Here is a 25732-nt window from a genome sequence, read left to right as displayed (position 1 = left end):
CCTGAACAGGGAGTTTCAGGCACTGGATTGATTAGGGAAGTGAGCCTATGCCTCATCCACCTTTACTTTGAGGGCTGTTAATTACTTATCTCACATCACAAGACTTCAACAAGATCTGATCTAAGAAATGTCAAGTACTCAAAAGGAAGGCACTGGTAAGTCAAGCTGGATATCAGTCAAGAAAAATTTATTGTTGACATCAAAGCACACTCACAAAAAAGATAAATCCACAACAAATGCTTTAACTGTTTTCACCCGGTTTTTGTCTTCTAACTTCATCAGATGAGAGTACCAACAGTTAAATCCTTGACTATATACAAAGTTTAAAAACCCAAAAGCCAATCAAATGAACTGAGTGACTGAGAAACCACAAAAATAAAATGAACAGTGCATTTCTGGTCACATAAAAATCACTGTTTAAAAATCTTTGTTAGTTAAAAAGAACTGTTTAAAAACCACAAAACATAGACATTTGAACATGTTAATACATCATAATAAATACATACATCTATAAAAATACATTAAATAATAAATATACAAAATCCATATATAAATGCAATGTATTATATTAAAACCTAACTAAGACCATCATCTACTTATCAAAGTTGTGAATTATAGCTTGGCAGATCTCAGTTTTAACACAGGCTATAGATACATTTTCATTCAAACTAGGGTATGCATTTGATTCTAAAATTAATTGCCAATATAATTCCGTATAATCAAAACAGGTTTTCGAAGGGCCACCCCTGGGATCTATAGGTAACACTTCTATAGCATAAAAAAACAAAATTGGCATTAATACAAGTTTGATTGTGTCTGTACAACCCATTGTTAATATTTTTCTTTCTGATGTCATACATATGTTCATAAATCCGCATTTTAAAATTTCTCTCAGTTTTTCCAACATAAAATGCTTCACATTGATCGCACAAAGCTAAAATAATTCCATTTGTACTGCAATTTGCATACCCCCTGGTTTTAATAGATTTATTCCTACATTTTATGTGTGTCATTTCCCCTACCTTTATGTAGGGAAGTTATAAGACGAAAATGCTGTGAAAACAGTTAAAGCATTTGTTGTGGATTTATCGTTTTTGTGAGTGTGCTTTGGTGTCAACAATACATTTTTCTTAACTGATATCCAGCTTGCCTTACCAATGCCTTCCTTTTGGGTTTATTGGTCGTTTACTTAAGGCACTTTACCATTTTTTCGAAATGTCAAGTACTCTCAAGATACATCAGTCTCTGGATACCCAGAAGAAGCTGGAGACTCTTTTTGTCTACCCTGACTTCCATCACCAATGTTTCTGTGGGACTCATTTTGAACACTACTGATGGAGCATCCAGAGCAGCAGGTTCTGGAAGTACATTGAGGAGCCACACCTAGATGCAATTCTGCTTCAAAGTGTCCTTTTGTATGGACCCAAGGTTAAGGCACATTGATGAGGAGCGAACAAGATGGAAAGTTGCTGTCTGCTATTGGAGTCCATTTTTACAACCCCCATCAATCTTTATTCTAGGAATCGGAAAGGTAATAAGCATCTCTTCTTCAGCAAGTCACAGTTTTCTTTCCAGAGCACTCCCCTAAAGGGTTTGTCCCAAGGGCAGGAGGAGAGGTAATCATAATGGATGCCACCCCAGAGGCAAAGGTGGTCTGTAGAAGCAGGGCTTCTGTGGGGCTTTTGCTGGCAGGCCCTTCAGTGATCCTGAAGGGATGAATGACTGCTCACTTCTGAGGACAGTTGGGTGGTCATTTAGCTCTCTGCCCCAAAGCATGGGAGGCCATCACCTCAGATGCCTGGATGTTGAGAGTTATATCCAGAGGGTATGCTGTCACTTTTATGGAAGTTTGCAATATCTCCCAAAGTGTCTTGCTGATGTTCCATCCCATCAGAGACTTTGCAAATCAAGTCATTCAAGAGGTCCCACCAGACTTTAGAGGATCTGGAGTCTATTCCAAATTCTTTGTAGTACCCAATAAACAAAGGAACTTGGACCAGTCTTGAACCTAAGCAAGCTGAACCAGTTTGCCAGAAAGGCCAAGTTCTGGATAGTCATGGTGCAGTCCATATTCCCTCTGAGGAAGGACAATTGGATGTGTTTGATAGACCTCAAGGATGCCTACCATTACATAAAGATAGATCAGTGTCTTCAGAGCCTCCTTCACTTCTGGCTGGTGGCCAGTAATTATCAGTTCAGGGCCCTGCCATTTGATTTCTGTACAGGCCCTCAGGTGTTTGCCAAGTGCCAGGTTGTAGCCTGGATCCTGCTGCAGGGGTTTCAGGTCTTTCCCTACCAGGATAATTGGCTCTTCACCGCTCCCACAAAAGCATCATTGATATTAGCCAGGCACTTTTTACTCCAACTATGCAAAAATGTAGGTATCACAATCAGTTATCCCACATCAAGTGTTCAGCCTGCACAAGGCTTAGCATTCATAGGGTATCATTTGAACATGGTCCATCAGATTGCCAGGCTCCCAAACTGCAGAGTTCTCAGTCTTCAAGCTCAGGTCCTTTCCGTGCTTGTGATTCCCAAACCTATGGCTCACATACTTTTAAAGCTTTTTGGTCATATGGCAGTGTCGATAGAACTGGTCCCTCTGGCTAGGTATCATACAAGGCCACTGCAATGGACAATGGTCATGCAGTGGTCTCTCTTTATGCATTCTTTGGATTTCCCAAACAATGACGAGTATGTGTCATGAGCAGATTCACTGGTGGTTACAATCTCCACTAGTACTTTGGGAAGACCTTTAGTAATTTCTTCCCCTTTGGCCATGGTCACCATGGACAACTCCCTCCTGGGGTGGAGATTATTTCAAAGGGAGAACTGTTCGAGAGTCTTGGTCTTCCACATAGGCACACACTGACATCAGTGTTCTTTAGGCGCACACTGACATCATTGTTGTTTACATGTGGGTGGTTATCCTAACGTTGCAGGCTTTTCAAGACGTCCTCCCCAGAGATGTGATTGTGGTTCAAACAGACAACATGTTGGTGGTCTGGTACTTCAACAAAAGGGGGGATGCATTCTTATCCTGTTTGGCAGAAGGCCATAAGGGTCTGGCAATGTGCAATCTGTTCTCCATGGTTTCTGGTGACATTGTATATCCCATGGAACTCAGCAGGAACATTCTTTTACCTTGTTTAATTTTTTTTTTAAAACAAATTCACTATGGCAAAAATAAAGAAATACACACTAGACAGAACTGGCATTAAGCACTTTCTTCCTTTATTGTTGCAAAGAACTTCATCAGAATACAGTAACAAGGAAATGATTTTGTAGAAATACATGGTAATACACTTATAAAATTAAATGTGCAACCAAAGAAATGAAGATTTTTAAAAATACAAATACAGTAACCAATAACAGAAGAATAGAATTTTGAGTAGCTATGGTAACTAACTTGGTCTGTTTATAATATATACATGTGTATGAAAGGGAAGAGCTTTAGGTAAGCCAGCGTAATGCACAGTTTATGTTGATGTTATCATTAAGACCAGGAGCAGCCACGGCATTCAGTAGCAATTGCCATTTCATTTCTATGACCTGTAAGAGATTTTCACAATCACCAAAAAAATATCAGCTTGTTCAAGCACAAAGAAATGAAACCCTGAGAAATTAAAACAAACTTCCTTGTGTTTAGCCAAAGCATTATTATCATTGTTATGGTGCATTGCAAACAAGTGTTCTTTTATCCGATCTGACAGCTTACGGCATTATTCAATTTTTCATAAGGACAGTGTCTCTCTTCATACAAAATCCTCCTTTTTACCTAAGGTAACTTCAGAGAATAACCTTCACTGTTCCATTAATTCTTTTGTGTTCTTTCATAATTTTTCAAACAAAACTGAATACCTTCTGCATTGTTTGGATATGCATAGGCAACTATGGTTTTATATTGACTACACCAAGTCCTTCAGGAAATCTAGCCAGTTGTTTGTTTCCTTCTCAAAATCCAGGGTGAGCTCACCTGTGTCTAAAGTACCTTTATCCAAGTGGCTGCCAAATTGTATTTTGTTTGCATATTCTCAGAGAGCGAGCCTGATTCATAAAAGCCTAGAAGTCATTCACCTGGAGCTGGAGCTACTTTTACAGCTTTTTTGAGAGTACCTATGGATGATATCAGTGCTGCTACTTTGTCTGGCCATCATACATTTATGTTGCATTATAACCTGGATATTCAGTCCAGGTGTTGAGCCTCTTTTGGTTCTGATGCATTGTGGAATTCTTTCTTTACCTCCTCCCTAAGAATTGTCGGGGCTGGAGACTCTGTCCCACACATTGAATATAGATGGAGCAGACAACACCAGATACAAAAGTTATGTACTCACCTTAACAATAGATCTGTATTGTCTGTCTCCATCTGGTTCAGCCTTCCCACCCTCCTGCTTCTGAACTTTTTTTTATTTGGCGAGTCTTCCCTTGGCAATGGCTAGACAGCAGGGGTCCTTTGTTCTGCTTGGCTTGAGTCTCTCTTTTTTCCCCTTAGTGTTTTTCTTGTGTTTATGCAGGAAATGGGGATTAGTTGGATATGTTGTGTCATTATACTAGTACTCAGTGGGCAGACTTAATCTGGGGAGTTGATGTAGGAGCAGGGAGTTATGGGTAAGGGAGGCAGAGCCAAGTCAAACAGAAAGGTTTTAGAATCAGCCAGTGTCAGATCCAGGTTGAAATAGAAAGTGACAGACATTGCAAATCTGTTGTTATGGTGAGTACATAACTTTTGTTTACTGGTACTCATGATTTGGAGTTTATCTGTGCACAAGGCATGAGTGTTGAAACTAGAATATTTTAAAATACCAGAAATGCATTTCCCCTTTATTATATAACACCTTGTTTAATAGTATTTTTATATTTTGCTTATGACAGACAGGAGAATGTGGAGCTGAAGAAAATTTTAACAACAGATACAAAAGAAAAGCCTGTACTCGAGGGAGGTGACCTACAGCAGGTAAGAATTGTAGACTAGGAATGTATTTGGTAGGCGTAAGGAATCTTTTGTAGCATATTAGTATTTCTGAATGAATTAATCTGATAGTAATTTATTTTCTGTTTCTTATTTTATTCATTTTTTTTTTTTTTTGTTAGTTTCACATTGCTGCTCACTGCCATCAATCTTGTCCTGGGCCCCTTTGACTATTTGCTTCATCTTTCCCAACACTTCTCTAAATTAAGTCTTCTGATTGAGGCCCTGCAAGAGGGAGAGCACTTAGTAAAATCAGTGGCAGAGATATGTGTGGAGAGGAGGTGAAGGCATCTCATTGTGACACCATTCTGACAGTTGTGAAGGGTTTTTTTGAATGCCCTGCCAAATATCCTACTGATTCCCCATGTGAATTATGTATGCACATGCCTCTAGACTAGCATGGTTCTCAACCACCTTAACTCATTTTTCACAAGGATGGGGTGTCACTTTCGACTAACTCTTCCTTTCTACCTAAGGTGGTGTCAAAAGCTAGTCTCAGTCAGTCAATCAACCTACCAGTCTTCTTTCCAAAATTCTGTAACGGGGTGAATATATGCTTCACTTGCTACACATTCATAGACAGCTGAGGTTTTACATTCACAGAACTAAAGATTTCAGGAAGTCAAAACAACTGTTTGTATCCTTTTCTAAAGTTCAATTTGGCACAGCAGTGTCAAAAGTGACTCTAGCCAGATGGCTCACTGATTGCATCACCTTTATGTACAAAACCAAATGTCACTACCAAAACACCCTAAAGCACATTCCACCAGATCTATGGCCACATCATCCGCTTTCTGGTCTAATGCATATATAGATGACATTTGTGCATCTGCTACATGGTCCAAAACTCATACTTTTATAGCTCATTACAAGTTGGGCGCATTATCTAGGAATAGAGCAGCCTTTGGCTCCTCATTACTCCAGAATATCCTTCCGTGCGTACCATCCAGGATGATTCTAGCTGGGGACTCTGTTCCTTCAGTTGAGAAATGTACGAAAAAGACATCAGAAATAGTTACATACTCACCATAACTCTGCATCTGTTTTGTCTGAATTCATCCTTCCCCAACTTCCCACCCTTCATTCCTACTTCCCCTTTTGTCTAGATCTTGATATGACCTCAGCATACTCCTGAATAACTTCTGCAGGATGGGCTCCAGAGTCGTCTCATCTGATTTCTTCATGTTTCCCATCTTTTAATCTTTTGTGTGACCTACTCAGAAAACTATGGGCTGCCTCTACCATTTATGGCATTCTGTTTAATAACTTGAGGGCAAACTTAATCTGAAATAACTCACAAGTGATTAGGGGATTATGGATAAGGGGAGGAGCTTGAGGTACAATAACTATAATCTTTCTTATTTTAACTATTTCCCCTGTTGAATATTTTTCCAGTGTCTATGTACAAATAGTTCTTGATACTCAGAAGCAGATTTTTTACTGACTTGAACTTAAGAAAGATTCTTTTTGCTAGTCCCTTCTCCTGACCTGTCTTTCTGCACGCAACCCCCCCCCCTTTTTTCCTGCATATTGTTTTTCCAAAAGTGTCCTGTTTTTCACAGTATCTGCATTCAGCCACACACGTTCTTACTGTATGTCCTTTCTCCTCACACCTGTTACATTGCATCTTGTAATGGTCATTAATTAGATGAAAAAAGTCCCCACAAAATAAACATGATGTAGGCTATCCAGCATATCTTAAAATCTCTCTATGACCAGCTGCAAAAATAAAATTTTGTAAGTGTTTCACCATGCCTTTTTTTACATTTCTGAACAGCTTCCAACCTCCACCCTCCATTCTGTAAGTTTCTCACATCTCTTTCACAATGCAGCAGTTTCACATGAACCCTGCATGCATTTTTTAACATATTCTTCTAGTTCATCAGTTCTAAACTGCAAAGTAGCATTTTTAAACTATTAAGTTACTTCCCGAAAATAAACAGTTGTTCCATGGATAAATGTCTTTTTTTTTGTTATGCTGTTCCAGAAATTTCATCATCAGTCCCTCAGTTTCAACTGTTAAGTCACAAAATGTCTCTGTCCCTACATGTGTAAAAGATTGAATTTCAGTGTCATTTTCTGTTCTTATTCTCACAGTTGCCCTTCTCTTTCTAAAAGCAGCGCTACTTCGTTTTTTTCTGCATGTCTTTTTTGCCTGCTGTCACTGCTGTATATGGTTTAACTGCTGTATTCCCTGCTGCCACAAAACTAGACTCATTCTCGGTTTAGCGTTGCTTCCCTCTTTTACTTTCTGTCATTGCTGCATAAGTTTTAACTGCTGCATTCTCTGCTGCCACATCATGTGATTCCTTCTCCACATACCTTTTTTGGAAGTGCTGAGGAAGGTAATCTGCCATCTCATCCCATAAAACAGCAGAACTGTCACCTGGATCATCGTGCTCCATTATTTTTGCCAGAATATCATCCACAAGCCCTCCTGATGCCAGTTCTGTTATCTGCACCAACTCCAATGAACTTGCTTGCTTGCTTTATTCTCCATTTTGACAGCTAAATGTTGCTCGTTTGTATAATCCACCACAGAGCAGTCTTTTATCTGTGTTCGTATACTACCTGTTGAACAAATATTTCTCATTTTCCATCTTCAAACTGTCCATAGCTTTTCTGTCCTCATTCATGCTGCTGCTGCTCCCCTTAGGCCTCTTCTTTGCTGCTGTAGGAGCCCTCTGGTGGCATCTACAGCTTGTAGGGGATGTTCCTCAGTGTCCTGGCCAAATTTTCTACTTGTCAGTATGAATACCACCTCAAATCTCTCTGAAAAGAGGCAATTGTCTTAGTGGGTCTTACTTGGTCAGCAAAGTATAAATAAACAGTTAAATGTCCAGTATGCCTTCCATTTTCCTGTGTTACAGAAAATGTTAATGAAAATCCAAAGGTTCATTACAGGCTTCATCCAAGACATCTATAGTTCAGGTCTTGCTTAAAAAATATCCCTTGCCCCTGAACTTCTGTGCTTCTCTTCATAATACTGTTTTTACAACAAAGTTATGATGCCAACCTAAACCTAAATATTCAGTGGCTGAGTTTCCGTGACTGGAGAATCCATGACTATTTTATTTTTTATTTTCCTATTTTAGTTTGTTAACCTGGGTAGAGCACTTATCTCGGTATACCTGTTGTCATGTTCAGCCTGGGAGCACAAAAACAAAGCAAGTATTTCTGAAACAAAAGACAAAACAAAAAGCAGCAGATGTTTGACATGGTACATTAGCATGTATACAAGAACTAAGGACTGATGGGTGTGTGAGTAATCAAAATAAACATAGATATTCCGTGTGTAGATAAAGATTAGGGAGAGATGTTCGTTTTTCGTTAACTTCTTCACACCTAGCCTTAATGGAATTTCAGACATCCCGACACCTGAAATGTCCTTGCCTGGAGAGCCTTTGCCCGAGTAGAGCTAAAATTCTAAGAATGCACCTTTTCAACCTAGCTGTAAACAAATGTATGTATCTCAAAAGCAATAAAAGTTAAAATATGAAATTTATTCATCACACACTCTTGTTTAGAACTGTGATATTACGCCAGACTTAATTGTAATTGTTATTTTTGTTCTGGCAGATGTGATCTTCATTTTGCTCCATACTAGATTTGTAGATGACACTCCATTTTTTTGAGATATTTACCTAATTATGAATGGCGTGCATCTCAATGTAATTAACTGACAAATAAATGCAAATATCTGCCAAACAGTGCTGGTTAGACACCAACTATCAATGCAAAATGTAAGCATTGTGTATACTTTCATTTGATACCTTGGAGTGCTGCATAAACACCCAATGGTTGACATTTATAATGTAATTATGAGCATATGCCATATATTCATAATAGTTCCAGGAAAAAAACTCTTTAATTTTTATTTTAACAAGTATCCCATTCATCTGAGGAGACATTCATGACTTCTCTGGTAACTGGGCATGTGAAATACTGAATTATAATCCAGCCAAGTGCACAATGCTAGAGATATGTGTAGAAATATGATAATTATGCTAATATGCAGATTGCATTACTAAACAAATATACATATCTGCAGAATGGTACTATGCAAACAGCTGGCATCAGGGCTACTTTTTCAGCAGTATGAAAACTTTCATTTGATACTATGAAGTACCATGTACTTATCTTATGATTCAAATTATGAATATAATTATTGACATATGCCATACATTCAGGAAAATATATATTTTTGTGTTATCAATTAACTTAAAACATGCATTATCAGACTTATATTTGTGTAACAGTAATCAACCCATGTTAACAAGTTCACATTTATAAACATCATATGTCTCATATATTTTTCTATACATAGCCGGCCTTAGGCATAGGCCAACTAGGCAGCCGCCTAGGGTGCCGGTCTAGCAGGGGCGCTTTTCCAGTATTTATTTGGTGTAGGTAGACCAGGATGGGGGCACCAGGTAGTGTGGTGGGGGGCGCCATGGAGCCCTTTTGCCTAGGGCACCAGTTGATCTAGGGCCGCTCCTGGTTCTATACAATGTAATCAATCCAACATTACATAAATTGTTCAGTACCTGACCTCGCTTAAACCTCATTCCTCTTCCAGAATATTTTTCTGCATGTATTATTCCCACAATTTCCATTGTTTTTGTATGTAATTTACTCCCGCCCCTTTCTAAAGATCCCAGTAATTGGTGGACTGCAGTCAACACATCTAGACAAAGCAACATAATCATTGGTGGGCAATGCTTTAAACAGATGGCATCAGTCCTTCTAAGAGCAGTCCCCATGAACAGTAGAAAATGGAGTTACATGCAGTGGGACAGACCACAGTCACAATTGGCAGGAAAAATTCAAAACAGAATTAATTTCTTCTTTTCTAACCACTGTTTCAACCCCCCACCCTTGTATTTTCAAATGGAAGGTTTTATAGAAGTTGTCCATCCAGAGCATACCAAGTTACATTTCTTCCAACATTACTAAAGACAAAAATAAAAACGTAAAAAAAAATCTAATTAAACTCATGGATCTAAGAAAGCAGTCAGACCCTCATGTCTGATTCACACACACTCTTCTAATTAAAAAGAACTACAGATACAGCAAACATCTTTTTTTTTCAGGCATTCAGACAGGTGGACCAGTGACACAGAAGGAAGGCACTTGTCTGTGCATTCAATGACTTAGTTCAAGAATAGCCACAGATTGCTCAAAGGGTCAGTCAAGCAAGAAATTCATTCATCATAAAATTTCTTTCTTGGGGAAAAACACTTCCTGGTAGCTGTAATTTTGGGCAAAATATTTAAGAGTTATGAAACCTAATCTGTAAAACCCCTTAAGGTTTTTCCACAAAACCATTTTTTTGTATAGTTTCAACCTTATTTTTGAACCAGTCAGTGTAGCTGTCAGTTTTTTTTTCAAAACAGGAAATTGGGAAAACAGGAGTGAAGAAATAATGCTTATTCAAGGTGCTCACAAACAGCAATATTTGTGGATAAAGCTGATAACATTAAAAATGATCATATGTTTCTTTCTTCCTTGCATTGCATGGCCAATTAAAAGTACATGTTATTTAAAAAACCTTTTCTCAAGTGGCCTGCTGTATTCTTTTTTTAACAAATGCAAGGCCTTAAATTGTGCAGTCCGGGCTCATTCAGGTAAGGGTTCTTTAGCCTTTGCTGCATGTTTAAACAAATTCTTCTATCCCAGATATATATGAAACAGAAACTATTTCTTTTGTCATACATTCTCAAAATGTTACAACACAGATTTCCGGTTTGGACTGGGGTTTGTTTTATAGGACAGTTCACAGGATCCTTTCATTATCTGTGCACTACCTTAATCTAGTGAACCATCATACATCTTGGCTGTTGTTTACTGCTGGTTGAGCTTCCTTTGAAGAAAGAAAGCTCATTTGAGTGAGGTCCTTACAGTAAAAGCAGGTTTTGGAGATAAAGACTTGTACATAATATACTGAGGCTTCCCACTGATCCCCATTTGTATTCCTAGTTTTTGATGCACTTATTGTAACTTATGATTTGTGTGCTTTCTTTGTTTTATTTGTATTCTACATGTGTTATAGTGACTCCAACAAACTGATCACTGTGGGTAAATGGAGCTGTGGAGTTTGGGTGCTGTGGAAGGAAGATTCCATACATACACCCCAAATGGAGGAAACCACACTTTTTGTAAAAAGGGAGGGACAGAAACAGAATGAATCATGCAGAGACCCGAAAAAGATCAGGAAAGATAGCCTGAGGAAAAAGACCTGAGAAGTCTGCAAGGGAGTTAGGCTGATAGAAAGATAAGTCAACTGGAGAGCCTTGGAGTTACATTTGTTAGTATGTTATTGGTAGATCAGATTATTCTGAATAGTCTGAACAGAAATTACAACAGTGCTGTGAGATTGAGTGCAAGAACTTTAGAAGAAAGAACTTTGCTGGACTTAAAATACCTTGTGTCAGAAGTTTTTAAAATATTCAAAGACTGATGACCTCACATGTTTTTAAATGCTAAAGTAAAGCGTATTGTTTTATTTTGCCATTTTAGTCTGTGCATGTAAAAAAAAAAAAACATCTACTGCCAATCATTTGCAGACCAGAGTTCCGCTGTGGCGACCCCTTACCGGGAAAAAGCCGAAAGACAAACAAGTCTGTGCATGTGTTATGAGAAAGCTTATGACGTATTCAATGTGGAGTCTTTTCTCACTGAAAAAAATGGGAACAGAGAGGTTTGGGGCATTGTTAAAATGGTGAATGAAGTTAAATGCATGTTCTCACATTATTGGTATTCAATACATTTCTTGCTAGAACTAGGTAAACATGCCATAAGATAAAGTTACCTTTATGTAATGGCACAAATCAACCGGATTTCATGGTGCTTCATTGCCAGACAGATGCTATGTTACACCACAAGGCTGTTTTGGTATGTGGCTTATCAACATCTGAAGAGTAGAAGATCAGCTGTTTTGTTGTTTCAGGTGTGTCTTTCTCAGAGAACCATAGGTAAAACCAGTAACTGACATAACTGTGCTTTCCTAAACCGTGTATTTCATACTAATGCTCTTTAGTGAAACCACATTTTTCTATTTTTCCTCCATATGGCTTGTATAGTTATTTACAGATGTCCCATGGCATTTTTTGGTGTGAAGTTTAACAACCCTGTAGTTCTTTCTTCATAAAACATGTAAATAAACAATAGTTAGGCTATCACTTAAAATGATTTTCCTTTTTATTTCAGAACACTAGAGTCACAGAAAAAGTGCAACTGACCCGAAATAAAGCTGCCACAGATATGTATGAGAGAAAAATAAAGGAGCTAGAGCATCAGCGTGTTGAGGTAAAAGTGAACTGTATAGTGCTATGACAAATGTAATTCTTCATTTTGCCTAGATCATTTTTGCAGAGCACAAGTACCCAACAGTCGTATCCACTTTTATTGTTGCTTTTCAGATTTGGTATCTGAGGTGCAGTTTTTCCCAGTCTAACTGTCCAGTCTGAGACATAAACTCCCCTTCCTTTCCAAGTATATTTTTTGCTGCAGGATTTACAAGTCATTATTTTGTCAAACAGTTACCAGAGGTTTCATGTTTTTCCTTCTTGCTGTATGTATAGATATATATATATATATATATATATATATATATATATATATGTGTATATATATATATATATATATATATTTGTGTGGATATAGGTGTGTGTGTGTGTGTGTGTGTGTGTGTGTGTGTGTGTGTGTGTGTATGTACACACACACACATATACACACGCACACTTATTTTATTTTTACTTATTTTACATTTGTTTACTGGGAGAATGGTTTATACTTTTGATAAATATAGCAATTCTCTGTGTTCAGTGGTGGACGCATATACATATAGGAAGAGTGGTTCTTGGCCCAGGAATTGTAGTTTATTCATCATTCGGGAAGTTGTCCATCTCTTTCAGTTTTGTGGTTTAAAAGACCACATCTGCGCTTGTTTGCCATCTTTCCTGTAACTAACCTACTGGAAAGCACTAGAGAGCCTTAAACTGATACAAGCCTTCTAGCTTAAAAGAGAGACTTTAGAGTGATTATCAGTTTTCTGTATTTTCTTGCTGTACTTAACTGTTTTCCGCCTAAACGCTGATTTTTCCAGCACTTATTGTATTTTTCACATATTGTACTTATTTGACTGCCTGCACTTTTAAAAAGTTTTTTGTTTAAATAAATTGTTTAACTGTTGTAGGCTACACACTAAAGTATGATAGCCTTTTCTGATCGCTTGTAGTCGTTTAAAGCTGTTTTAAGTGTACTTTTTACAGTTTTTGCTTTCTCTTTTCAAAAAAAAAAAAATTCTTGTTTCCCGCCTTTCTAAGCTAGTGTAGTCCAGTTTTCAGGCTAGTGCTGAATTCAGGGCTGTGTTACAAGTTTCTGAGTTGCCCATACCTTACTTGGATAGAGGGAAGTTTCTCTGTTCACCTGTGAGAGAGGGGAACTTTGAGCAGCCATCTGTCCCTGGAGGAGTGGTTCCAGCCCAGAAGTTAATAGTTTAAAAACCACGTTTGCACGGTTTTGTGCGCTGGGTAGCACCGGTTAGCTAGGGTTAAATTATTCCCAGCTCCACTAAGTCTCCTCTTCAGTTTTTCACTTGAAACTAATCTAACACTCAAGCTAAGCACTCAAAAAGCATCCTACAGTCCAGCACTTGCTCAGACCTAATAGCAAGCATTAATATACCCCGACACTTGACTGCCCAGCAGTGCAAGGCTCTTTAGCCACTCCTCACCCACCAAGCGACTAAGCAGCTCACCCTACTATTCAGGCATGACCAAAGGGAAACTTCAGGTGTACTCTGCAGTCCAGCTGGTGAATCTGGGTATCATGAGGCAATGTTACAACTGCCTCATGTACACACAGCCCCCTCCTCCTACCACAAAACACTAACATATGCGAGAGGTGCAATTGTACAGCCAAACTGGAGGCTAAGGTTTCTCCACCCAAGACTGGAACAGACAGTCATGAGGAGAAGGTTAACACTTGCACCACACCTCCAGCTTCACATAGACCTACTAAACCAGCACTGGCAAAAAATACACATAAATACATGAAATCATACTCTGAGGCTCTAAATAAAAACCTGCAAAAGCATCAGAGAGCTCCAAAGTAGACAACCACAAAACCTGCGCCTTCTGTCACAAACCAGACAACACATAAAACACAAAATCAATGTGCCGTGCAATCACAGCCCTTAAGGCGAAATAACATGCCTAACACACTAGTAATAGGTGACTCAATAGTCAGGCACACTGACGCCCCACTCACTAGGCTGGACAAGGAGAAGGTTACTATTAGCTGCCTGTCAGGAGCCAGAATCCGCCACATAACAGAAGCACTCAGGTCACTCCAGAACAAGTACAAATATGACTCTGTTATAGTTCATGTTGGTATGAATGACCTGAGACGTACCTCACTGGACTACATGAAAAGAGATATGGAAGAGCTCTCTGATCATGTAGCCCAAGTGGGTGTGACCCTGACACTGAGTAGCATCCTGCCCTCACCAAGAATGATACCTCAGTATAAAGAACAAAATGATCAATTTCAACACTTGGCTAAGCTCCTGGTGTCATTCAAAGGGGATCCAGTGTCTGTCAGCCCGGAATGACATGCTCGACAAGCCTCATTGCTTCGCAAGAGATGGCTTGCACCTGTCACCCCATAGCTTTCGAATACTGGCCAAGGCTCTTGCTTGCCCCCATAGTAACTTTTTTGGGGAAGGCTCAAAATTCAAACCCACCTCCATAAACAGCAAAAGTAAAAAAATGAGGGTTATGCTACTCAACGCCAGGAGTTTAAATCTCAAAATGCATGCGCTCGAAACACTCCTAAGTATGGAGAACGTCGACATCTGGGCAGTAACTGAAACTTGGTTCAAGGCTCCAGAGAGCACTCCAGCACTACTGAGCTGCAACTCATACCACACATTTCGGCCACAGTACACGGACCGAAACACAAAAGGAGGGGGTGTATCTATATTCATCAAGGATACCCACACCTTCAGGTTAGTGGTGCAGCATGATACCTCTGAGATCATCCATGTGCAACTAACATCGGGCAAATCTGCAATGCAAACTGTGGCCTGCTACAGATCACCCTCCATGACCCAGGACCACCACTCCACCTTTCTGGAGACACTGGAAAACATGAAGGTCCTACCGAACACCCTGATATTGGGCAATTTCAATTACCCTACCATTAACTGGGAAAACTACTTGAGTACAAACTCCCAGGCTCAGCGCTTCCTGGAATTTATCAACTCAAATGCCCTGAATCAGCTGGTAAACTCCCCTACCAGAGGTCACAACATACTGGACCCTGGTCATCACCAACATGGGCTACAGGTGTTCCGTACCGGAGGTCAACCCGTCACTGGTTAGATCAGACCATAAACTAATCACCCTGGATGTCCACACCCCACCACCACCCCCAACCAAGGAAACCACAGTGAAAAACTTTTCTAAAACAAACTTTACCTTACTTAAGGCAGAGGTGGTAAGTTTCACAGCCCCCACGCTAAAGGATAACACTGCCAAAGTTGCAGAATCCTTTACATTTGCTCTCTAAGAGCACCTAAGAGCACCTACAAGGATGCATGGATCGTGCCATCCCTAGCAACACCAAGACTTCCTTCCCTAAGAGAAGGAAACCAGTCTGGTGGACCCCTGTCATAAACAGGTTATACAACAAAAGGAGGAAACTAGTTCAGAAAAAAAGCAAATCCCAAGAAGGAAAGACATCCCTGATCAGTCTCAGTAAGAAACTAAGGTCCCTCATAAAATCATCCAAGGCTAACTTCGAAAGAAAAATAGTCAAGGATTTGAAAGATAACCACAAAGCCTTCTTTAGCTATGTCAAGAATCTAAGTGGCAACTCACAGATATGCTCCGAGCTATCGCAAAATAGCACAAAATATACTGAACCTACTGATATTGCCAATATCCTGGCAGATAGATTCAGTGCAAACTTCACCTCCCTCTCACCTTCAAAAGGGCCCACAACAATACCGGAAAAGTGTAATGTCCCGGAAATTACAGAAGCACAGCTGAAAACAGCCCTTTCAAAAGCCAAAAACACAGCATCAGTGAGCCAGATGAACGAACTAACCCCCCCACCTAAACGCTGTTCAACCTTAGCCTCTCCACAGGCTACATGCCCATAGAATGGTGCACAGCAGCGGTTATTCCACTCCACAAAGGAGGGGCCACAACTGACCCTCTTAACTTTCGCCCCATAAGCCTGACTAGCCTGGTCTGCAAGGCTATGGAGCGCATCATCATGGAACTCATTAACAAAGACATTGGGAACCTCCAAAGACTTGACCCAACCCAGTTCGGCTTTGTTAAGGTCAGATCATGCCTACTATACCTGGTTGACTTCTTCGAGACAGTCACCAAGGCTATAGACGAGGGAAAGGTGGTTCACACTGCCCACCTTGATCTCGCCAAGACATTCAACACCATTCCTGACTCGGGTATTATAGAAAAACTCATCAGCCTGAACATAAACCCCTACTTCACAAGATGGGCTGCTAACTGGCTTACAGAGAGAACTCACACGGTAAGATTAGCAGGCCCCAGGTCCGACTCTAAACCAGTCACAAGTGGTGTCCTGCAAGGCTCTGTTCTGGGACCCCTACTGTTTGGCATATATTTCTCAGAAGTACAGGCAAACACAGGAGGACTATGGCTAACCAAGTTCGCCACTGACTGCAAACTGGGAGCCATAATTGACTCTCCGGCTGGCACGGACATCCTTCAAAAAGGCTGTACTGAGACAGACATCTGGTGTCACAGTCATGGCCTCAAGCTAAATGCCAAAAAATGCATAGTCATCCCGTTTGGGAAAAACCTATGAATTACCACATAGGCGGCAGCCCCCTTAATACAGAAAAGGTAATAAGAGATCTGGGGACCCATGTAGATAGTAATCTCTCCTTTGACAATCATATTGCCAAAGTAGTTAGGAAATCCTTCTGTGTGGCCAATCTAATTACTAAGGGGTTCGCATCTAGAAATAAAGAGGTTATAGTGCCCCTCTACTTGTCACTCGTAAGACCCATCATAGAGTACAATCCCCCATTTGGGATGTACCTCACAAGACACTTCCAACATCTGGAAAGACCACAAAAGTACCTCACCAAGAGGATTACTGGCCTCAAACATATGTCCTATGCAGCCCGACTGAAAAAAACCCGGCTGTACTCAGTGGCATATCGCTTACTCAGAGGTGATCTCTGCCTGACTTACAAAGCCATGTCCAACTCAGAATTGATGGACATGCTCCACCTAAAGAAATCCAAGTCACTGCGAGCCACACGCTCTAGTGAACTAAACCTCGCCACAACAATAAATACAACATGCTGGAGGGATAGATTCCTGTCACAGAGACTCCCCATGCTTTGGAACAAAATTCCTGACTACATTAGGCAGAGCCCCTCACTAACACTCTTCAAGGGAAGCCTTGACGAGTAGATGGGTAACAGAAAATACACCCCTGACATCACTTCATTGGCTCTGCTTGACAGAGGCTCAGTTAATTAATCAATGGGGCGGCGAAAGCCGACACACTCTGGCTAGGCTTATAAATGCCCTCGGGCAGATAGCCTTGTACCTACCTATGAACCCATACATATATATATATATATATATATATATATATATATATATATATATATACGTATATATACAGAGAGAGAGAGAGACATATATAGTTATTATTTATTCATTTATTGATAGTTGTTGACCAGGAAAGTCCACTGGGTCAGTATACCATTTTCATTGGAAGCCCAGCGAGAAAAGCTCCACAGAAAAAAACTTTTAATACAGAGTACTATAAAGAATAATAGACAGTCAACATAGGTTTCAAACAATATACAGTGGCTATTAACAATTTACATATAGTACTTTACAAATAAAAGCCATTCAGCTAAAAATTATAGTTTTCTTCAAGGTAAACCGTTCTTAACTCCTATGAGGTACAAGGTGTGACATAGGGAAATGCTGCCAGCCCAGCTGTCTGGAATTTTGTAAATAATTCTGTGTCATTTGTGAATATTGATATGATTTATACAAATCTGTATGCTATGTACTGAGCTAAAATGTAACCACAGCATGCTCTGCATATAAGCTATATATCTGCGCAAATGTATGTATTAACAGTAGAAACTAGAACATAGAAGCATTAACTTGCAAAACTTCAAGAAAATAAGTTGAAATTAAAGTGCTTTATGATTGTGCTATAAAAGTTCTCTCTCAGTTTCAGTGTAGCAGACACAATGTCTAGAGCTGGAAGTTTTTGTATTGACTTGAAAGATAAGTAATTACTAGGTTTAAAATGTAAAAGGGTTTTATTGTTTTACGACTTTCAAAATCTGCAAACATCTGAGAGATATGTATTTTTCACACAGAGATGTTAAATTATTTTTCTGTTTTAGCCTGGGAACTGAAGTCAGGTGACAGAAAGTGATATCATCCAATCTAACCCAGCAGTAATAATTTAAGAACTCTCTTTGAGAGAGATTGGGCATTTTGTATTTTGTCTTGGATCTAGCAAGAACATCCAGTCATCATCACTTATCTGCACTTGGCTTGCTGTAAGTAAGATTTAGGGAATAGTATATATTTTAGATATTGATGGGAATAGAGTAAAGATTAGTTTAGATGTTTTCTGTATTTATTTCAGACTGTCCTGCAAAGTTGTTTTAAAATATTTCCTCTGATTTTGAACTCTGAAGTTACTGTGTTGATGTGCTGAGTATTGTCTTGTTCTTTTATTATTTATTATTAAATATATTTAAACATATTGTTGTGGCTATTTGTGAGACATATTTAAGCTCTTACAGTACTTGCATATGTATTTGATGACACTGTACAGGCCACTTCTAAATTGCCTTGCAAGTCTTGGTCAGACTACCATTTGGATTATTAGTAACATTACACAGTAGAATTGGACACCCCTTGTTAAGGGCCTTAGAGTAGCTGATAACTAGTGGTTGATGGCAGTGGAAACTACCTTATAGTCGGGGCTGAAAAGGGCATAGTTAGTAAACCTGTGCTAGCCTTTCCCGTGTGTGTGTGTCTGTCTATGTGTGTGTGTGTGTGTCTGTCTGTGTGTGTGTGTGTGTGTGTGTGTGTGTGTGTCTGTGTGTGTGTGTGTGTGTGTGTGTGTGTGTGTGTGTGTGTGTGTGTGTGTGTGTGTGTGTGTGTGTGTGTGTGTGTGTGTGTGTGTGTGTGTGTGTGTGTGTGTGTGTGTGTGTGTGTGTGTCTGTCTATGTGTGTGTGTGTGTGTGTGTGTGTGTGTGTCTGTCTGTGTGTGTCAGCTTCTTGGCCAGGGACACAAAACACTGGTTGGATAGAGAGGGTGCTGGAGGTTTTGGCTTGGCCACTCAGCTGATGTCTCACCCCTATAGGTCTGCCAGTGGGTAGTCTTACTGGGGATATGGAGAAAGAGGGAGGGACCAGCCCTAGACTGACTGTGATCTCTGTGTGCTCCTAAGGGAAATTGCACTTTACTGTGTGTGTACTGTCATCCTCCCATTGTGTACTTCCCTCCACTATTGCCAGTGGTGAGGATTGAGGCTCTTTGATTACTGGGCCATTGCAGGGGCGTCACACAAGGCATTGTTTAGGAGTAGATAAAGAGATTAGAATAAGTTAGTTAGTATACAAGAAGGATGAGAGGATAACAAATTAAATATTTAAATTTTATTTGTTTATGGCGGCTTAGATTTTTGCACAGAAGAACATGTAGGATAGTGGCATTTTAGTGCAGATCTGAATGTTTTTATTGAGTCTAGTTGAGTGATAGAGGGAGGCAGGACATTTCCATAGCTTGGCAGTGGTGTAGGAATATTTATATACTGATATATATATATATATATATATATATATATATATATATATATATATATATATATACATACACACATACACATTTTATATGTGTGATATATGTGTGTGTGTGTGTGTGTGTGTGTATATTATATATATATATATATATATATATATATATATATATATATATATATATATGTGTGTGTGTATGTATATATATATATATATATATATATATATATATATATATATATATATATATATATGTATGTATTTTTTTTTTAACTTGGTAGCTTAGGTTGCCAATGGGTTCCTCTTCATTTTGTCCTGAGCCAAGAGATAAAGTTAGGCATTTAGAGAAATACAGTGCCAAAAGCACAAAATGTGAAGCATGAGAGCATAAAAATGCTGTTTCCAGGAGGCAGGGACACATGGCAAAATATAGTATCAAAAGAGTAAAATCTGTGGTGTCAGAATTAAACGTGCAAGAGGAAGATTAGGAAGTCTAGGCCCGAATCCCCTTCGGCTGCGCCTCTTTCATCTGACATATCTCTTGAGGTCACTGAAGATCTGGTGTTGCATTCAGAGGTTGAGTATGCTTCCTCGGTGAGTACCTTACTGGAAGCCACTAAGGAAACCGTCCTAGGTACATCCTAGGAGGCAGTGCAGACGTCCATTTCAGGCAGACGAGGGGACCCATAGCTTGCTGTGCTTGAGGGCCCTAGGGACAAATCTTCCACTCCTGTTAGGGAACAGATTCCTGCGTTGATTTCAGACATTAGGCCTACGTTGGGTTCCTCCAATTCTCCTCATGCAGAAATGCATGTTAAGAAGAAACAGAAGACTAGAATCCCTCAGGCCCCTTCCCCTCCATGGTCTGACTGGGATGCTTTTCTTCAGGGTTTAATTAAAGCATTGATGGCTTTGAAGCCTTCCTCTGCTTTTTCTGTTCCTTCTTTTACATCTTCTCCTGTTCAAAGAGTTTGGGAACAGGTACTTTCTGATGATGATGATGATGATGACTGTTCCTCTGGTGAGGATTCCTTAGCATATTCTACCCAAATTACCTCTCCTCTAGAATATGCATCTCCAGAGGAGAAGTCTAATGGGGGGACTTCCCAGTAGAAGAGATTTATTTTGGTGAGAAATTAGGGAATTTTTCAAATGAGATTGTTCACAGATTTTGGAGGAGCAAAAAAATGTATTATGACCTTCTGCAAATAGAATTTCCTTCTGCTGTGCCTCCAGTCTTGCCAGCTCTTCTGGATGCTTTCTCCTCTTCTTTCAAGGCCCCTGAGTCTCAGGCTTCTGCCAGCAAGAGGACAGACAGATTCTATAAGGTGGCTGATGATTGCAAGTTTCTGTATAAGTTTCCTTCAGCTGATCCAGCTGTTGTCTGCATAACTTCTGACAGGACTTCCCAGTTGTCTCTTTCTAAACCTCTTCCCTCAGATAAGGAGAGCAAAATTCTGGAGAGACTTGGTAAAAGAGTATATACTTCATCCACTTTTGTGATCAGAACTATGAATTACCAAACTCATATAATTAGGTATTCCTTGGCTCTACTTTCTCAGGCCTCGCAAGCTCTTGCTCAGCTCCCACACTCTGAAATTAATACTCAGGTTTTGTCGGTCTTAACAGCTTCTTCACAAGTATCCTGACATTCCATTGATTGCAGCTGTGATACTATTGAGGCATCATTCAGAGCTGCTGCATCTGGTTGTGTACTTAGAAGACGCTCTTGGTTAAGGCTTCAACCATTGCCAGACGACATTAAAGCAGAATTGTGTTAGATCCTCCTTTGGATAAGACCACTGTTTTTGGTTCTGCAGCTGCAGACTTGTTTAAGTCTCTACAAGAGAAGGGAAAGGAACTTCAAGATTTGAAGCACTTTTTATTTCTCCTGTTCCTAAGTTCCATAGCAATTTTCCTACTAAGACAACTTTTGTTAGGAGACCATTTTGCACATCTTCTTCCTCAGCCTCTTCTTTCAGACCAAAAAAGACTGCTAGGAGACATCCACAATCCAAATCTACTGCTTCTGCACCTTCTTCACAGCTGTCCTTTCCAACCAGGCCCAGTTCTGTGCGACTACCATCCTCTTCCAAGTCTTAACCCTCTTTCTTTTTGGCTGTCTCTCTCTTTGCCAGCTTGGACAAGGATAACTTGGGATTCCTGGATTCTGTCCATTATCCAACAGGGGTACTTTATGACTTGGTAACTCCTCCATCCTTTCATGGGAATTCCATAGCCCCCTTCAAGTCAATTAAATTTGTTTCCAGAGGTTCTAACACAGCTACTTTCTCAAGGCACAATTCAGCACATGCCATTGGATCAGAGAGGCAGAGGGTTTTACTCAAGGATGTTTCTTGTCCCCAGAAAGGATGGTCCATGGAGACCAATCCTAGATCTTTCCCACGTAAACACTTTTCTAGAAGTGCCATCTTTCTGCATGCTGTCTTTACATACTCTGCTTCCTCTGATTCCCCCTCAGTCTTACATGGCCTCTCTAGACATCAGAGATACTTATCTACACATCCCCATCCATTCTGTTTACAGGAAATTTCTACATTTCTCTTTGGGTTCTTTGCACTTTCAGTTCTCTGCCTTGCTTTTTGGACTTTCTACTGCCCCAATGGTATTCACAAAGTGCTTGGCCCCTGTGATTGTTTTCTTGAGAGTCAAGGGTATCCATTTATATCCATACCTGGATGATCTTTTCTTGTCTCCTGTGCCAGAATTGTTGATTCAGAACCTCCTGGTTGCCAGTCATTTACTACAAAGTCTAGGATTCACCATAAGTTTTAAAAAATCTTTTCTGACCCTTTCATAGGACCACATCTTCCTAGGGTGCAGGTTCAGGACAGACCTTATAATAGTTTTTATTCCAATGGACAAAGTCCAGTCCCTCACTACGTTTCTAAAAAAACTTCTGCCTCTCTCCTTGATTACAACCAAGGATTTTCTGAGACTTGTGGGATTCATGGCATCCACAATTCTCATGCTGCTTCTTGCAAAACTCCACGAGGAAATGTCAGTAGTTCCTAAAGTCAGTTTGGACGTAACATGTTCACCCTCTGGAGTTTGTGATCCCTCTCCTACCATGCCTAAAAACAAAGATACTTTGGTGAATTCAACAGCTAACTGTGAATCCTGGGCTTCCTCTTCTTCTTCTTCTGCCCCAGTCATCTCAACATCTGTTCACAGATGCCTCAAACAAAGTTGGGGGCAACATTTGCTTCCAAAGAAGGTGCAGGGCCTTTGGTCTCTTTATGAAAAGAGAGAGCATATCAACACCATGGAAATGAGGGCTCTGATTCTAGCTTTACAGGCTTTTCATTCCCTCTTTCACATAGGTCCTCTGAAAGTGTTCACAGACAACACCACAGTTCTCTGGTGTATAAACAAGGTGGGGGGGGGTGAAATCTTACCTTATTTGCAGGTTAGCTATCATGGCATGCAAATTGGCAGTTCAGTACAAGGTGAAAGTGGCTTACATTACCTATGCTCAAAACATTGTGGCAGATACTTTTAAGCAGGTCCATGTCTCAATCCCATAAATGGATGCTTCACAGGGATGTGTCTCTGGACTTGGTCCACCGGTGGGATACCCCTCTTCTAGATCTGTTTACCTCCCCTCTAAACAGACATCTTCCTCTATTTTGTGCCAGACTCCCACATCCTCTGGCTTGGAAGGTGAACGCCCTACCTTTCTCATGAAAGGGGATGTTTCTTTATGTATTCCCCCCTTTCCTCTTATTCAGAAAGTTCTGCTGAAGATTCAGCAATACCAAACAAAAATCTTGCTGGTGACTCCTTTTTGGCCAAGACAGCATTGGTTCCCTCTTCATCTGCATTTAGCCAAGGACAATCATCAGAAGTTACCTTACAGAGCAGACCTTCTCACACAAGACAAGGGATCGCTGCTTCATCCACATCTGTCGGCCTTACAACTGGACCCTATGGGTGATAAACTTTTGATTCCTTTCAGGCACATTTTTTTCACAGGACATGCTTAGGGTTTTGCAAGAGGCCAGGAAACCCAATACTAGAAATTCTTGCTTATCCAAATGGAGGAGGCTTTCCATTTGGTATCTTTCAAGAAATCTGGATTCATTTTCAGTGGATATTCCAGTGATTCTTTCTTTCTTGTGTGAGTTACTTAACAGTGGTTGGTTACTTGTCAGTGAAAGTTCACTTGTCAGCTATTTCTGCATGTCTGCCACTATTTCCACCTTTAGCTTCCAGGTTGGAGGTAAAACATTTCTTTAAAGCTATCCTTAATGTTAAACCTCCCAGAAAACCAGTTACACCTCCTCGAGATTTGAACTATGTTTTAGAGAAGCTTACTGTGGCTCCTTTTGAACCTGCAACCTCAGCTGCTTTAAAGTTTTGTACTTGGAAAACAGTTCTTCTGTTAGCATTGACTTCTGCCATGGGAGTTTCCGAGATTCAAGCTTTGATGGCTTCCCCACCTTTCTTGGTTTTCTACAAAGATAAAGTTTCGTTGTGTACCAATCCTTCTTTTATGCGTAAGGTGGTGAATGATCTCTTAATGTATTCAGTTACCCACTTTCTTCCCTTCAGTCCTCTAGTGAAAGGATCTTACATACGTTAGATGTACATAGACGACGTAGATAAAACTAAGGGTATGAGAAAATCTGATCAGCTGTTTGTTTCTTTCTATCCCAGGGTTCTGGGTTTACCTGTCTCTAAACAATTTCTTTTTGGATCTCCAAGACGATCTTATTTTGTTATGATTTCCATGGAAAGACTCTTTCTGCACCTATTAGGGTTCATTCCACTAGATCTGTGGCTTCCTCAGATGCATTCTTTGAAGGCCTGGATACTAACTCTATTTTGGAGGCTGCTACATGGTCTTTTGTGCACACTTTCACCAAACATTACAAGTTGGACACCATTTCTAGATGAGCAGGGTTTGCTAGAGCCATTCTCCATGGCTTTGTTAAAAGATCTTCCTTTCAAAGTTCCTCTTCTCCTTCCTCCTCCCATGGTTCCTATTGAGTTTTGGGATTCTCCCACATGTAAAGAATACTGCAACATTGAATAGAAGGACATAGAATAGTTGTGTAAATTGTACATGTGGATGCCCTTTTATGGCTGACATCAGCACATATGTGTGATATCCCACTTACCTTGCAGTAGCTAAAAGCTGTTGTATACTGGCTGGACGTTGGGTCATTTGGGCAGAGAACTTCCACATGTAAAGACTACTGCAACATAAAAGAGAAGGTAGGATTTTACACAGCTATACTTTATCTTCTACATATATGACTGAAAAAGAAAAAAAGTTCCGTATTTATGATATGCACATATGGTTTTTGTGGTGTAATATTGATTATTTTAAAAGCAGGGGAGAAAACAATAAAACAAAAATTTGCTTCTTCTTCATCTATTTAGTGGATGTGGAGGATTAGCTGGAATTTGTTAGGAATTGATTTCTGCTTTTATTTTGCCTAATTCCTCTTCAGGAAGGAAAAGAAAGAGTTCCTCTGTTTCTCACTCTGAATTTCAGTCAGAATAGCAGGGATTAAAGGGGAAATGTTGAGCTTGAGGATTTCTTTTTTCATAAGCTGAGGATTCTAATTCGGAGGAGTGTTACTTCAGATTTTCCTCACATCATCTATTTTTTTCTGAAACTTTGCCTAAAATAAAACAGGTTTTTCAGCATGATCAGAATGAAATTCCTATTTCCATTCAAATGTAGTATAATTTGTTGCATTTGGATAGTCTGTAACTGCTGCTCTCCCACCTGTTTTATCCACCTTAGAGAATACTTTTCTGATAGCTTGTAGTTTACCTGTCAGTCACCCTCCCACTCCTAGGAAGTCTGAGATTTTACAAGGTTTCTCAGATTCACAAATATTCATTTTGCAATCCAAAAATCCCATTCCCT

At 39.8% G+C, this 25732-nt stretch overlaps 1 protein-coding gene across 2 annotated transcripts in view; it reads left to right on the top strand.

The window, feature by feature from the left end:
- Positions 1-25732, top strand: part of TNIP1 (TNFAIP3 interacting protein 1) — a 739301-nt gene that overhangs the window by 409118 nt on the left and 304451 nt on the right. For both annotated transcript variants that reach the window (XM_044069404.1, XM_044069403.1), the window contains exons 8-9: positions 4876-4957; positions 12182-12280. In XM_044069404.1, the coding sequence (XP_043925339.1) occupies positions 4876-4957; positions 12182-12280 (181 nt within the window). The remainder of the gene's footprint in view (positions 1-4875; positions 4958-12181; positions 12281-25732) is intronic.

Source organism: Protopterus annectens, chromosome 4.part0 (genome assembly GCF_019279795.1).
Source record: "Protopterus annectens isolate FY-2018-M chromosome 4.part0, PAN1.0, whole genome shotgun sequence".
NCBI classification, from domain to species: Eukaryota; Metazoa; Chordata; order Ceratodontiformes; family Protopteridae; genus Protopterus; species Protopterus annectens.
The sequence above is the reverse complement of the archived record's forward strand: the minus strand, read 5'-3'. Positions and strand labels throughout refer to the sequence as shown.